The 16012-nt window shown below is 41.7% G+C and overlaps 1 protein-coding gene across 3 annotated transcripts in view; it reads right to left on the bottom strand.

The window, feature by feature from the left end:
- Nucleotides 1-2012: 2012 nt before the first annotated feature.
- SLC27A2 (solute carrier family 27 member 2) overlaps nt 2013-16012 on the bottom strand; it is a 30268-nt gene continuing 16268 nt past the window's right edge. Inside the window, exons 6-11 of one of the 3 annotated variants that reach the window (XM_061595209.1) lie at nt 14708-14798; nt 12427-12622; nt 7281-7378; nt 5941-6051; nt 3428-3558; nt 2013-2334 (exon numbers count right to left, since the gene is read on the bottom strand). In XM_061595209.1, coding sequence (XP_061451193.1) covers nt 2158-2334; nt 3428-3558; nt 5941-6051; nt 7281-7378; nt 12427-12622; nt 14708-14798 — 804 coding nt within the window. In that variant the 3' untranslated portion in view covers nt 2013-2157. Of the gene's footprint in view, nt 2335-3427; nt 3559-5940; nt 6052-7280; nt 7379-12426; nt 12626-14707; nt 14799-16012 lie in introns of all 3 variants that reach the window. The other 2 variants (XM_061595208.1, XM_061595210.1) reach the window with 2 other exon arrangements.

Below are 16012 nucleotides of genomic sequence, written 5' to 3' on the forward strand. Positions count from 1 at the left end.
CCTGCTACTTAGGTAAATGCACACACTGGCACACACGTAGCTCAGACCGCTGAGAATCTCTGCATATACATATTTCCATAACACAATTGATGAATTTAAAGTTCTTCATGTACATTAACTTCAACGGATCTATTCTGAGGACTAGCACTGAATACCACCCCATGTATTCTACGCACTCCAACATACTACGCAATTCTTGACCTAACCAGTTACTTCTTTTCATCTCCATCTAATGTCAGGCAAGGCTCCTGTGCCCTTAACAGCTACACAAGAAGCAGAACATCAGCAGGTGAACCTTTTCTTGGAATGGAGATGCAGTAAGGTCATAGCTCAGCACACAGAAGGTCCCATGTTTCATCCCTGGATCATCAGGTGGGAGGTGATGGGAAAGGTCTCCTTTTGCCCAAGGCCTCGGAGAGTTGCTGCCACTCAGAGCAGACAAAGTTAACGTGTAGTACAGTGGGAGAATGTACTGATTTACACCTGGAATGCTTCAACTGTTGAAATATCAGAACAAACCAGGAAGGCTCTTTGATGGCTCAGCAACAAATCAAGTTAATTATTGGCTTCACTGTAACATCTCAGTTTATGATCCAGGAGGATTTTCTATGAGGGTCTTCGTCCAGTACATATTATTTACTGCATAAAGGGGAGGCGGGGGAAGCTTTTTTAAAGCCCAAAGGCTGCATTCAGGGGCTGCATGGTTGGATGAGTGGGGCCAGAGGCAAAGGTTGATGGGCTATTTTGTGTCTTTGTACAGTTCCATGAAGGTGTTCACAGTGCATGGACAGAGACATACTGTTATTTCAAAACAGCACTCCCGAGTTTCTCTTTCTATTCCATTTAGAAACCCTGATTCAAGGGAGCAAGTCAATATGTGAATCTGGAACGATGGAAAAGAGCAGACAGTATCAGAGAGGAAGTTTGCAGCACAAAAGACAAAAATGATATGAGAACAGTTATGGAAAAGAAAGACAAGGAAAGATAAAAGCAAAGAGTACTAATGCTGATCAAACTTTCCCCTGCTTTAGTTCTGCTTTGCAGATGCCGGAGTTCCAGTGTACATGTGTGGAGCTCCATTGTCTCTAAAGCAGGGGATGAAGAACCCAAGTCCTCCATATGTTGGATTACAACTCCTATCATCCCTAACTATTGGCCATGCTGTCTAGGGCTGATGAGAGTTGGAATTCAATTATATCTGGAGGGCTACTCCCTGCTGTTAAGGGGTATGGCACTCCCTTCACTTGAATGGAGGGCCAGCTCCATCTAGATAGACACAGGTGTAGAGCTTCCCCTTTCACCAAGTAAACAGGGAAGCCTATTTGTTCAGAACCTCCATGTGTATGAAGCTATGGCTCTGATCTAGAGCCTCATGAGTGCAGGCTTTTCTACTTTCTTCTTTAGGTAGTGGTGGTGGAGAGAATATGCCATCTCTTTCCTGGAGTTCCCTGATGTATAAACTGAGAATAGGAGAAGATGGAAGAGAAATTGGAAGCTCCTACGTATGTTAGGCTCAGCCTGCCCATTGCAACCACTTGATTATAGCCATTTCTAATTTCTATAGAGTTTGCTTCTTAGATATGTAGACTGGGGCTCCAAGCCTTTTGAAAGCCCAAGGGCACATTTGCAGCCAGAAAAAGCCGTCATGGGCACCACTCACACACCACAACCAAGCACACAACACAAGTAGTATAGGAAGACCACCTCCTGTCAAAATGATTGATGACCCTGCTATTTGACAATGATTGATGACCCCCTGCCCTCCCCCTAGTCTCCCCCCGCCTTCCCCCACCCCCAGCCCTCCCCTCCTTCCAGGAGGTGGTCTTCCTAAACTACTAACACATCCTGTTCTATTTTTCCCCCCAAACATAATTTCAGTCCGAGCAGAGCAGATCCTGTGGATGCCATTTTGGTGACCCTTGGTGTAGACTTAAGTAATAAAAGAGGGTAGGTATTGTGAGGGAGGGAAAATACTTGTGCTGTAAAAGACCATCGGCGTTACCCCTAGAATATTCATTAAACAATGTTTTTAAATATTGACATTTCAACTTCTAGGTACAAACATGCAATCACTTTCAAATCAATTTTGATAACTTTCTAACATTATTTAAAAACAGAGTCTTGGTTCTTTTACAATCACCAGCAGCTCTGGGTGCATTATAGTTTCAGTCTGTTGCTACATATTGCATTATAAATGTCCTCTGTGAGGGGTATATATGTCTTTTCTTTGTTATCCAGGAAATAGAGTGTGTCTTTGATAACTGCTGGGTTGAATCCTTCTTGTGCTAACTGCACCTTTCGATATTTAAAAGTTCCTGTGATCTCAATGGCATCCTACAACAATAAGGAAAAATCCCAGATTACAGTGCAATCTATACATGCTTACCTCAGATATAATACAAAGTATTCAGATAAGTCTGTATCTCCCAGATAAGTCTATATAGCCGGGGTAGGGAACCTTAGGCCCACCAGATGTTGTTGAACTACAACTCCCATCATCCCTGGGCATTAGCTATGCTTGCTGGGGCTGATGGGAATTGTAGTTCAGTGTTATCTGGAGGGCCAAAGGTTCCCCACCCCTTGTATATAGGATTGTAGCCTTAAGATTCTCAGTAGAGCAATATCTGTATTAGGATTAACAAAAATGTCACAAAATAGCTTTTGAGTTCTCCAGAACTCTTCATCAGGCAAGATGTTATGCAAAACAGGAACTGGGGAAAATAAAATAGTACAAAAATTGGGGGGGGGGGAGGACAAAAGAGGAAGTACAAAAATGTAGTTCCAAGATGGAGACGACAGCTGAACAAATCTGTGCTAGGTGTTACAGGTATCAGATTATGCACCTAGGATTCTGAGACACAGAATATGACCAGCCCAGCCCTCATTTTTGAAAACACAAAGGCTGGTGGTTACTCAGATCTGTCTCATGCCTTCTCTTATTTTTTCTTATGGACCACTATGGCTACTTTTGCTTTTTAGATTCTCAGGTTTTGCGTGGTATTTCAGGTTCGGTGCTAGAGACTATGGTCAGCTATCTGCCACAGAATAAGGGTAGAGACACCCTTGTTGTTCTGCCAGTTCCAGTGCATCTCCTCCTCCCTTTTCTGAAAACGGGGGCATGTAATGCTAGTCAAACCCTGCCCCTTTTTAACTGTAAAACCTGGTGGGATCAGCTTGAGCGCATTTTTAAACTTGCTTCAAAGAGATGTTGCAACTGATTGGTAGATCAACCTGTTCCCCCTCCAGGTGTGGCCAATGGAAATGCTTGTGCAATGAAAATGCTGTAGGTGACTAGTGTGAGCACAGCCTAAGAGATGTGTAGATTCCTACTGCACTGTAACTTCTATGAACAGTGGAAGGTTCATTTCCTAAGACAGAACCACCACTCCATCAGTGGTGAAAGAGGTACTCGGGAAGGTAGACCTACCTGAACCCTCACAAAATGAGGCCTTGCATAAGCAGGCAGGTAGTCTGCAACATGGTTATAGAGTCTTTCTCCATCGAATTCACAGCCGTCTGTTAGTCGTATGGATGCCATGCCTATCCTGCCTTCATGACCTGCAAGGTAGTAGTTATTATTACTTGTATTTCTAAACTGCATCTCAACAAGTTCCTAAAACAGTTTACTATAAAATTATTAAAACAATGTAGATCATAAATAAAACAAAAATTAAGCAAAAATGAAAGCAGGCAAGAATACAGCAGCAATTTTAATTTTTGTGTGCAATCGTGCAGGGCACAAAAAATAACTGATCTGACTCTTAAATGTCTTTGTCAGTGCTTTTTTTGTAATGGTACTAACCAGTGTGGAGCACTGTCATTTCTTTTTTTGCTACCACTGGCAGCTATTTTGTGCTGGCACCCACAGCACTTTTATCAAGATATGAGTACTGGCAACCTCAATTTTTTACCAGCTTCCAGTAGTCCAAACATCTTTACTAGTGACTTGGTTGAAGAGGTGAAGGGAATGCTTATCAAATTTGCAGATGATAAAAAATTGGGAGGGATACAGTAGCTAATACCCTGGAAGACAGAAACAAAATTCAAAGAGATCTTGATAGGCTGGAGCATTGGGCTGAAAACAACAGAATGAAATTTAACAGGGATAAGTGCAACGTTCTAGACCTGGGAAAAAGAAACCATATACACAGTTATAAGATGGGGAATACTTGGCTCAGCAATACTACATGAGAGAAGGATCTTGGGATTGTTGTTGATCACAAGCTGAATATGAGCCAACAGTGCAATGTGGCTGCAAAAAAGGCAAATGCTATTTTAGGCTGCGTTAACAAAGAAATAATTTCCAAATCGTGTGAAGTATTGGTTACCCTCTATTCAACACTGGTTAGGCCTCATCTTGAGTGCAGACACACTGGAACAGGTTCAGAGGAGGGCAATGAGGATGATCAGGGGACTAGAAACAAAGCTGTATGAGATGAGACTGAGAGAACTGGGCATATTTAGCCTTGAGAAGACTGAGGGGAGATATGATAGCACTGTTCAAGTACTTGAAAAGTTGCCACACAGAGGAGGGTCAGGATCTCTTCTCAATCATCCTAGAGTGCAGGACACACAATAATGTGCTCAAGTTACAGGAAGACAGATTTTAACTGAACATCAGGAAAAACTTCTTAACAAGAGTGTTCTGATAATGGAACCAATGGCCTATAGAGGTGGTGGGCTTTCCAACACTGGAGGCCTTCAAGAGGCAGCTGGACAGCCTCCTGTCGGGTATGCTTTAATTTGGATTCCTGCATTGAGCAGGGGGTTGGACTTGATGGCCTTATAGGCCCCTTCCAACGCTACGATTCTATGATTCAATGATTCTACGAATGCTCCCCGCCCTCTGCAACTAATGTTAGAAGCAAACACACACAGAGATGAGGGCAGCAACAAAGCGTCCATTAGACTTGCTGTATATATGCTGAAGACTGAATTTTGGCAGAAATGGAAACTTATTTACAGCCCCACCCTATTTATGTTTATTCAGAGGTAGTTTCTGAATTCAGTGGGAGTTATTATCAAGAAAGTGTGCACAGGCTTGAAGGAAGAAGTTCAGCTGGCTGGTCTAGCTGAAAAAATCTCCATGAAAACGCTTCATTTGTCATATCGCTCAAGTCACATAATACATAACTACAAGTGGTAGCAGTTTATTAAGTCTGTAACAATATTATGCGGTCTGGAGTATTTAACCCTCAAACCCAAATGAGTCGAAGAAAATGATAGCTGCCTGAAATCTAGCCTCACCCTACAGCAGCCTTTCCCAACCAGTGTGCCTCCAGATGTTGTTGGACCACAATTCCCATCTTTCCTGACCATTGGCAATGCTGGCTGAGGCTGATGGGAGTTGTGGTCCAACATCTGGAGGCACACTGGTTGGGAAAGGCTGCCCTAAAGAATGTAGAATTATAAACAGGCAAATGATGAGGCCACCCTTTCCAGTTAAATAAGTGTTTTGGGCACCTGACAGCTTCTGCTGAACCAGGATTGTTTGACATTAGAGTCATGCTGGTAAATGACCAGTGTGTGGGATAAGACAGCCTCCTTGTGTGTACAAATAAGTGAAAGGACTAGATTTTTTTTAAGATGAAGATGAGCAGAAGGGGCTGGAATAATCCTGATGGGGCCAGACCTTCTAGGGCTATGACCTTGAATCAGAGCTTGGAAAAGTTACTTTTTTGAACTACAACTCCCATCAGCCCAATCTAGTGGCCATGCCGGCTGGGGCTGATGGGAGTTGTAGTTCAAAAAAAGTAACTTTTCCAAGCTCTGCCTTGAATGGTGTTGACACAGCAGCCCCTAGCCAAGACTGTAAGAACTTTGGTTGCATACTTTGTTATAGAGTTAATCTGTACTTTTTTCCACTTTCAAAGGAACACCTGGCATGCAATATTGTTTACTTAAAGGATTTGTGGTCTGGATAGAATCTTTGGCTTTCACCTTTAAATCTGCAGGATGAGCTTGATCTTTTATAAAATATTGTGCTGCTATGAACGCAAGTCAGGTACCCAATATATACATAATCCATCTGAAGGAAAACAAGTGTTGAGCCTGCCAATGGATAATAAAAGTGAAGAGTTACCACCAATTACTACTGTGTTTCCCCTCACTGGACAACCAGTTTGTAATTAGGCATTGAAATCTTCTCTTTCGTTTTATAAGTCCACTGGGAGTTGGGCTATATTTCTCCCATCTACTGTAACATGATCTGAGAAGAGGATAAGGAACTCTGGGCTATTTCCACAGTTCTCTTGCTGGTGAAACCTTTCCCAAGGCAATTAGGTGTTTACCTCTTCAACAGAGGTAGGTAAAAACAAAGCAAAGCAGCTTTAGCCACACACAATAATCATGCTTAAACTGTTGATGGTGGATGGGGAGCACACAGCAACAGACTCTATTTTTCTTTTTTTTAAAAAATTATGAAGTTTACAGAAAACAACAAAATATCATTTAGAAACAATATGGACAATTATGTAGATGCAATATTTGATCATTGATTAGTCTTTTCTTTTTTAAAGAAAGAAAAAAGGCTGTAGTAAAATAATTAAAAATGGATCACCTTTAAGGTTTCATTGTAATTCAGCTTCACTTCTCTATAATGCAAAATACGTTGGTTTTGAGCTTACTAACAACTGACCAAGTCTTAGTTTCCTGCTTTCCCAAGGGTGAAGCTCATTGCACTGTTTTCTGACCCTTGCAATTTCTGGCGGTGACTCTCCAGGATCTAAAACAGGCTTCTGTCCACCCTACCTGGAGGTTAAACAAGGGATCTTCTGTACGCAGAACAGATTCTCTACCACTGAGCCACAGCCCTTCTCCAAGCACACTGAATAAGGAGGACTCTGTTCCCAGTGATGAACAGAGATATATAAGGGAAAAACAAAGGAAGATGGAGAAGCAATGGGTATGCGCCATGTGCACACACACATGGAAATACAGCAGTTGTAGGGCACACCTTGAAACACAAGGCAACATTTTGTTGCAAGCCCCAGTTGCCATAGCTAATAACCATTGATACCCTGCCCACCATGGATTTGTCTAATTTCTTTATAAAGAAATCTGTGCTAGTGGCTATCACCACATCTTGATTATCACATCCCTTATTATGCAAACACCTTTAAATGTGTTGTAAGGAAACACAGAAGCTGAGACAGAGAGCTTATGATTGCCTGGGGTGTGAGAGCAGCAGCCACAGTAATGGAAAGGAGGTAATTTCCCTCTCTGTTTTCAAGAAGCCACAAAGCTGTCATAGACATTGGCACACTTCATTTATACTATACCTGGCACAGGTACGCCATACACATTCACTTCGTGAACAAAATTGGCCAGTCCTAGAATATCTGCAACTTCTGTTGTAGCCACATTTTCTCCTTTCCAGCTGGATGGATGGAGGGAGAGCCCATTAAAAAACAAACCAACCCAGAACAAGTAACATTGCAAAAGAATGAACAATTGTGCCACCTTCCTTTGTACAGATGCAGACTTATAAATTGTTCTGAAAAAATGACTAGCCTATAACTATTTCTACTAGCCAGTCCAAATATTACTACCTTAGTAAAATTCTGCCTTTAAAAAGAAAAAAGAAAACATTTTTGGCAATGCTTCCCTCTCCGAGGTTCTTCCTTGCCACAGGCAACCAAGCAAGCAGCTCTTTGTAAGCCTGTACTGATGTTAACTTGTCATCCAGTGAATTGTCGAAGCTAAGTAGGCATGGATGTGATCAGTCTTGGGATGTGAGATTATGAGAGCCAATCAAAATAAACGTGAATAATCCCTGACCAAACAAAAATAAGAAGTAAAAGTAAGAAACAATTGTATTTTACATAATAATAATAGTTATTATTATTATTTAGTTGAAGGCGACCACAAAGTTGAAATGCATCTCTTAACTGGAATCCTTACTCACCATACATATTGAACACTTCCGTTTTATTTTTAAATGATGGACATTTATTTATTTATAAACCACTTAATATTTTAAAAATATCTAAGTGATGTACAATATAAAAGACAAACATCATCATTAAAACAAAAATGCAACTTAAAACCAGTAAAAAGGCAGCATAAAAGCATATAAAAAGATAATGATAACAAACACATAAAACAAGGTCTGTTCATATGGGTCAGGGAAAGCCTGGGCAAAAAGATGTGTCTTTATAAGATGTCTAAAGCAACTGATGGTTGCTGCTTTATGTACGGGAGAGGGAAGGACATTCCACAGTGCAGGAGCAATAGAAGAAATCTGACAGTGGCTCTAAGTGCATGATGTAGCAGTAGAGATGGGGGTGAATGTCTGCATTTTCGGATTTGTTACTGAATTCTGTCAGAATCTGCAAATCCAGAATGTGTTCAGATTGGTTTTGACTCCTTGGTAATGCTTGCAACTGTCAGCTACACCGGCTTTTAAAAAAAACAAATCCAAGGCTAATTTGACATTGTTATTAATATAAACAGCTTTGCTCTGAAGTGTTGCAATGTGTATACCTCTGAGGTTCTGTCTCAACAAGGTGATAACAATTGCCATTAACATCCATTAACTTTCAACCCGCTTTTTCTTTGCTTTGATAACTCACAGCAATGGTCATTAACATTCATGTTAATTTCTGAACTGGTCCCCCCCCCTTTTAGCACACAGCATTAATTCCTACAGCTTGCTCTGTAACAGTAGCTACCAGATACCTGTTTTAAAAATGCTTCAAGCAAGTTCTCTTGTCTGTCTCTTTAAGATGCACAATTAATCTGCAGTTTAAATTATCATTTAGATCATTTCTGAAATTAAATTGCAGAAGAAAATCTAGTTTTCTCATTCAAATTATATTTAAATATAATTGTTTTCTATCACTTATTATGGGTTATGTTATTTTTTTTTACTCTTTTGGAAACAGTGACAGTGAGTGAGATTGACACACATCCTGAACTGATGTGAAAAACTAGCCAATAAAGCTTCTGTCAAATATAAAGCTACAATCCTAACCTACCTGCACTTATCTTGTCAAAAGCCCTGTTGAACTGAATGGGACTTCTGAGTTGGCATGGTTTGGAGATTGTAATGCAACCTCTAGCACAGCTGAGAAATATCGTTTTCTGTCTTAAGTTAACCACTTCTCTCATTTTTTGATTATCAGAAAGCCTCAATTGTGTAAACTAATAAGTTCATTTCATTTCATTTTTACTTCTGGCAATGACTTTTTAATGTTTGTATTCAAAACATTTATTTAAATAAATTGTTTATTTCATTTTCATCCGATGCATGTGTGCGTGCGTTCTTATTACACTAATTCACATGCATGCATGGCAAAATCCAGAATAACAGCCATAGTTAACCATGATTATGTGAATATGATAGCCAAGAGAAGCAGTAGATGCTTTGAATTTTGCTAGCAAGCAGGTAGCAGCACACTTTCTATTGCTGTATGGCATTGGCAATTGCGCTTCATCAGAAGGAATCCCACCTAGCAGCTTTCCACGACCTCCCCCCAAAAAGATCCATGCAAAACTGTCTGTGTTACCGTTTGATTGTTTCCTCGCCTCTTTTGACTGAATGCTCTGCTGCTGCAGGTGTGTGTGTGTGTGTGTGAGAGAGAGAGAGAGACTTACTAACAGATGAACAGTAGAGACAAGTGAGGGAACGATCCAACACAAACCCCTAACAGTTGTGTTCTGTATGTTCCATAGTGTGCCATACACACACACACACACAGCCACAGAGAGAGGATGCTTGAGCTCTAGACACAGTGGGGCTAGTTGCCTTGTGGCAGCCAGGCAAGGCATGCCATCCATGGGGGCTGCAAAATATTTGGATGCAAAGCCTTTTGGGGCAAGCGTGATCCTTCATTCTGTTTCATAATAGAGTGACAGAGACAGGCTCCTCCCTCTTTGCCTTATCTTTCGGGAACACTAATCCACAGAAGGTGGTCCACTTATCTTGGGAAGGATCTCGCTCTTCTTCCTACTCAGCTCTGACTCACTTTCTGCTGTGTTCTCACTCAATACACTTGCAAGGATGTCCAGCCTCCCCTGTTTCAGGGAGTGGGGTGGGGAATACATGCATTAATTGGCATGAGCCAAGGGCCATCAACACCACCTCCCTACCTGAGCCGTCATAATCAGTGTCAGCTCTCTCTGCGGAAATGTCTCTGATAACTCTGTCTGTTTAGGGTGCCTCCCATAGCCAGGAAGCCAGAAACCCACTCCTCAGTGCTCTGGTACACGTGCCCATGTTGCCGTGGGACCATGTGAAAGGAAGTTACTCAGATTACCACCCCCTTTTTAAAAACTAAATAATTGAATTGGCTCTCTCTTTCATCGCACCAGCAGGCAGCATAGTTAGGAGAATAAGACTAATAAAATGCCGTTATATTGTCTGTGTTTTGTTTTTAAAAAAGGATTCATATTCCATCTTCCACCGTGTGTGCCTGTATTGGATTTGTGTGGGACTGTGGCGAGTCTCAGGTAGATTGCAGCAGCCTTTCTTTGACAAAAGAGTTCTTAGCTCCTCCAGCCTGCTTGACTGAGTGAGGTTGGTTTTTTTGTGGGGAGGGCATCATCCGAGGACGTAGTATCCACACACATGGATGTTTTAACAATGAAAGGGGGAATGAGCCTCTCTCTCTCTCTCTCTGTAGCTGTTGTGGCTGCCTAATGGGCTGCCTGATTTAAATTTAAATAGAAAACTGAAGAGGCCATCAGTAGAAAGATCGTCAACAGCATTAGCAATTTTGTTGGCTATTACATCATTTTTGTGAAGGAAAAAAACGAGCGGATCGGAAATAGCAAAAAACCAAAAAACCGGGGGGAAGGGGAAACATTGTGGATCGGCATCAGTTGCAAAAACCAAAACATGGACTGGAACCAAAGAATGAACCCCATCTCTATGTAGCAGTCACATGAATGCTTTGCTACAAGAATGGCATTAAGTCCAGATCAACTTAAACCCACACTTCACTGTGTTAGTCTGTCAGAGTCGAGCTTTAGGCAATTGTTGGAGTGGAGCTAGGAGGATGGGGATCAGGGTGGTGGTGGTGAAGCCAAGGCTGAGCAGGAAAGCTAGGAGCTGCCCAGAAGGTACAGCCCAAACAACTTCTGTTAGCTCTTTCTGCCCAGGTGAGGCCAATGGGTAGTCTGGATGGGTGGGGCTAGTTCAGAGCCTGAGAACACTTTATAGCCCTGGGAGATCCTCCAAGCTGCACTTCTGGCTACTCACCACATGGGGCAGCTATGCACAGAACCAGTTCTAGCCTTTATGGCTCTAGAGCTGACACAATCATAAAGACCCACCTTCAAGGCCAATACACATTACAATTTCAGCACGTCAGTATGGAGACTGATTTAGAATAAATTCATATACTCATATCTTGACTGTTGGCACCACTAATTAATGATAATTATTACGTTTAGGTCACACTCTTCCTCCCAAAGGAGGCAGGGCAGCAATGACTTGAATCTTGATGCTCTCTCTTTCAGACAGAATATTCTTCATTGGAAGCTCACATATTCAGTTGCAAGTCAAGAAGAGTTGTCTGCATGTGAATCAATCTTGCATGATCGCTTTACCTCGTATGTGCCCAATTGTCCGCTTCAATCTGCAGAACTGGCACTGTTACAGGTGCCATGTAATACTCATTCCCACATGTAAAAAATTGTTCTTTTAGTGTGGCAGCACCTACACTCTGGAACTCTGCCTATCGACATTAGGCAGGTGTCTTCACTTTATTCTTTCTGGTGCCTGCTTTAAATATGTTTGCCTGGGCAAGCCTATCCAGACTAGGGATGTGCTAGAATTCTGCTCAATTCAGATTTGATACCGAAATTTCCATTAATTCACCTATTTACCAAAGTTGCGGACCAGATTTTCTGCAGCAATTTTCAAAAACAGATTTTTTTAAAAAATCAATATTAAGGATTATAATTTTATTGATGTTTCCTTTCATTCATCAATATTCCCTTTCAAAATATTGATATTAATATCATTTTTTGTGAAGAGAAAAAACAGATCGGTAAAATCAACAGCTAGCAGACAAAGAATGAACTTTAATTGATACCAGTATCAATGCTTTTGAACTGGCACCAGCCAACAGATCCCACCCTAATCCAGATATGCAGAAAGCTGATGTGTTTTAATCTCTTTTCAGTTTACTGTTGAATGTTTTTAAATACCTGGTTTTAGCTGTCTTCTATTGATAATTTTAATGTTTTAATTTTTCTGTAAACTATATAGGAGTTTTATTAAAGTCAAGTGGTATGTAAATTTTGTTAAATAAATAATAAATTCCCAATCTGCACTGCATATGATGAAGCGACTACTCAGAGTTGCTTTGCTGACCACCAAGATCACTGGCCATCCGTATGATGAGCTGCACACATTAAGAATCCATATTTGTTTTCTTTTAAGGCTTTGACTATACATATTGTAATAAACCAACAAACCGGAATGTGTCTCCAACTCGATCATGGAAATAAATGAAGTTGTCACGGTCAATCATTAAAAGATCACCACTGTTGAAATATAAGTCCCCTTTCTGGAAGACATCTCTTAGCTTTTTCTTTTCTGTTTGGCTCTTTGCTCCCACGTAGCCACTAAATGGCGCAAACTGCGTGATTTTGCAAACCAACAGCCCCACTTCTCCTATGAGGAAACAAAAAAACAACAACCCTCAAGCAAAAATATTTTTTTTCAACTCAGCGTGGTAATGGAGTGCAATGTATGAAAATGTTATAGGAATCATCTTTTTTTTAAAAAAACCCCAATAACCTGTTTATAGAAATACAAGGACAATTGGTTGTATCCACTGTTAGTCCTACTCAGAATAACAAAGGTCTTTTAATTTCAAAGGGTCTATGCTGAGCCGAATTTAGTCAGATACAACTCAGTGTTTTGACATCACAGAATTTAGTAATTTCGTAATACGCTTCTCAGCCAAAGTCTCAACCTTGCCTCTCAATATGCAAGGTCTGGATAATGATCAACAGGGTATGCTTCAGCGTTGCATTACTAGGTACAAGCCAAGTAGGCATAAGGGCCATTTTACGGCACTGCCTGACAGCAAAACTGTTTTTGCCACCAGCAGTATGCTTAGTAAATCCAGGCTGATCAGTATATTAACCTGAATCCAACACGGAATGAGGCATGATTAAACCCATTGAAATCAATTAGGATTAAGTATGCCTGTGTTGGATTTAGGCCATTGTGTCTATCTCATTTACACATTACAGGTTTTCTTTTTCCAAACTACAGCTGCAAATCTGTAGAAGATGGTCAGTGTGAGGGGGGGTATCTGTATTTCCCCCCATATACGTGGCAGGCGAGGCAGGGAAAGCAACTTTGGAAGGATTTTTAGCAGAAAAAAATACCCAGGGGAAAAAAGGGCTATGAAGTCTTACCTCCCCCCACCATGCCAGTCTTTTGCTGCAGATTCCACCCTCCACAGCTGTGTTTTGTAAAAGAAAGAATCAGACAAAAATTTTGGCCTTTCGTGTCAACAACTAAAGAGAGACTTCTATTTTCTATTCTGCCTATACATGAGAATGGAATTGGTTTTTTAAATGTGGATCCTTAATTGGTAGCTTGCATTTTGCCTGACATGTTTGAGTGGGCTATGGTGTGGCCTGGTTCACAACTAGAGGCTCTAGTTGACAACTAGAGGCTGCCAACCCATTGCCCATGGGTGCCATGGCACCTGCTACGGCCTTCAGTGGCATGTTCAGTAGGTAGCCCAGAATCGGAGCTTTTATTTTTTTTAAAAATAACTCTCTAGCCTTCTTAAAAAGAAAGTTATAGAGCAAAACGTACAGGCACTCTTCTAAGCAATTTATGTGGAATGAGCCAGCCAATGAGTGAAGTCAGATAAATGAGTTGGCTGGATACCAGGCAATAGGAATCCCTAGCGTCCTAAAGAGCTGGTGTTTTGTCTGCCCCTTTAGTGCAATTTTCCTGCTTCTATCTTTTTTCTAATCCTTGCAATCTCCATAGTTTGCACATCCTTCTTCACTAGCAACCAGGATACACTTTTCCTGTGCTAGGCTCACCATCACATTATTATTATTATTACATTTGTTAGCTCTTTTTCTTTAAAAAAAAAACAAAGTATCAAAGCAACAAGATAAATACAACAGATAAAAACAATTGAAAACAGAAAATGTCAGCACTGCATAAGACAAAATACCTAAAATACTCATCCAATAATGTAATAGTAACAAGTCCTACCCACCCTACTAAAAGATGAGCACCACCATTGAGGCCAACTTAGTTACCAAAGACCTGAGTGAATAAAAAGGTCTTGGCCTGGCACCTAAAAATTGATAATGATGGCACCAGGCGTGTTTCCCTGGGGAGAGCATTGCACAGGCAGAATCGTTTAGTTCACAAGTGGAGAATCTGTGGCCCTTCAGATGTTATTGGACTCCGGTTCCCATCAGCCCCAGCCAGCACGGTCAATGGTCAGGTGTGATGGGAGTTATAGTCCAGCAACTTCTGAAGGACCGCAGGTTCCATATGGTTTAAATATGGCTGCTGGCTCTGTGTCAGTGGAACGCTTGGACCAAAACCAGAGCAGATTCTACTCCCCCACTGACAGGGTGCCACCGCCCGCCACCACTTTAAAGAGATACGCAAACAAGGCCTATATTATCAAAAGCTAAAATGGCAGCTCAAAGCCACACTGTCTGGCACTGAATTTTATTGGCAAATAAAGAAGTAAAGCATCTGTACCTTTGGGAACTTTTATACAGTAACCGTTTTCATCTCGGACGGGTTCATCTTTCTCTACATCATATTTAATCAGGTCATAGCGCATTATTCTCTAATGAAAATACATAAATATTTGCATATAAACTGCATTTTTCTACATACAAACACAGCTCCATTTCCATCATGTATGCATGCAGAAGTGGCTTGCTGGGTGGCGTGGAGATGCCAGGCTACCTACCCAGCAGGTGGGCCATTGTTCCTCACTGGGAGGGAGAGCGCAAGTGGCGGAGAGGTCAGCATGGTGCAAACTCATGGGCAGGAGCGCTGGATTGGCTCTGCTGGTGTGTTTGAACTGTGCCAGCTTCCCTGCCACTTGCTCCTCCTGGAAAGTGATAGCGATCCACCTGCTGGAAAGCTAGTGTTGCAGCCCCTCACCGCAGGCACTTGGTATAACCCTCTCCTTTTCTGCTCTGATGAGCACAAGATCACATCTCTGGTCCTCTTCTGGTTCCCTCTCCAGACCCCTGCTTGGTATAGGACAGTGATTCACAAACTTTGACCTCCATGGTCCACTCGAAAATTGCTGAGGGTCTTGGCGAACCACTTCATGATTTTTCTTCCTGTTTTAGCAATTGTAATGCACCATGCCAGATGCTGTATGATTTTTAATTGTATTTTTGTTGCTTCTCTTATCTTTACATTATATTTCAATTTGCGTTCTACAGAATGCATGAAGTATGCCGAAGACGCACCTCGTTGCCCTGGCCTTTGACACCTGAGTTATGTATTTTTAGGAGCCACCCTATTGCAATGACTGTAATTGGCTTTACTGGTTTTTAATATTGAATTTTAAATTGTTGTAACCCGCCCTGGGAGCTGCTGGTGAAGGGCAAGTAATAAATAAATTTATTTCTTCGTGTTACTGTTACTAAAAGAAGCAATAAAACACAATTAAAAATCAATGGGTAGTATTCAATGCTAGTCCTACTCAGAGTAGAGCCACTGACAGGGCCGGTGCCAAAGGGCAGCCAGGTTGGGCCCTGGCCAAGGGCCCCTCTATAGGGTGGGTGGGTAGCGCTCCCTTCCACGATCTGTGGCAGCGTTGGCTCCTGACCCTGCCGTGGATCGTGAGAGGAAGCTCCCACGCATCCCTGCTACTGCGGCGCATACCCCACCTACCTCTCCCTTGATGTAAATGTTGGTTGTGCTGTGGGTGCAAAACTGCCATCAATTAAGATGGCGGCCAAGGTTTCCCTAAAGGGCTGATGCCCCTGCTCCATCTTGGTTGATGACAGGGATATGCACACGTAGCGTGTATGCGTGCCA

The sequence above is a fragment of the Rhineura floridana genome, chromosome 14, assembly GCF_030035675.1.
Source record: "Rhineura floridana isolate rRhiFlo1 chromosome 14, rRhiFlo1.hap2, whole genome shotgun sequence".
Taxonomy (NCBI): Eukaryota; Metazoa; Chordata; class Lepidosauria; order Squamata; family Rhineuridae; genus Rhineura; species Rhineura floridana.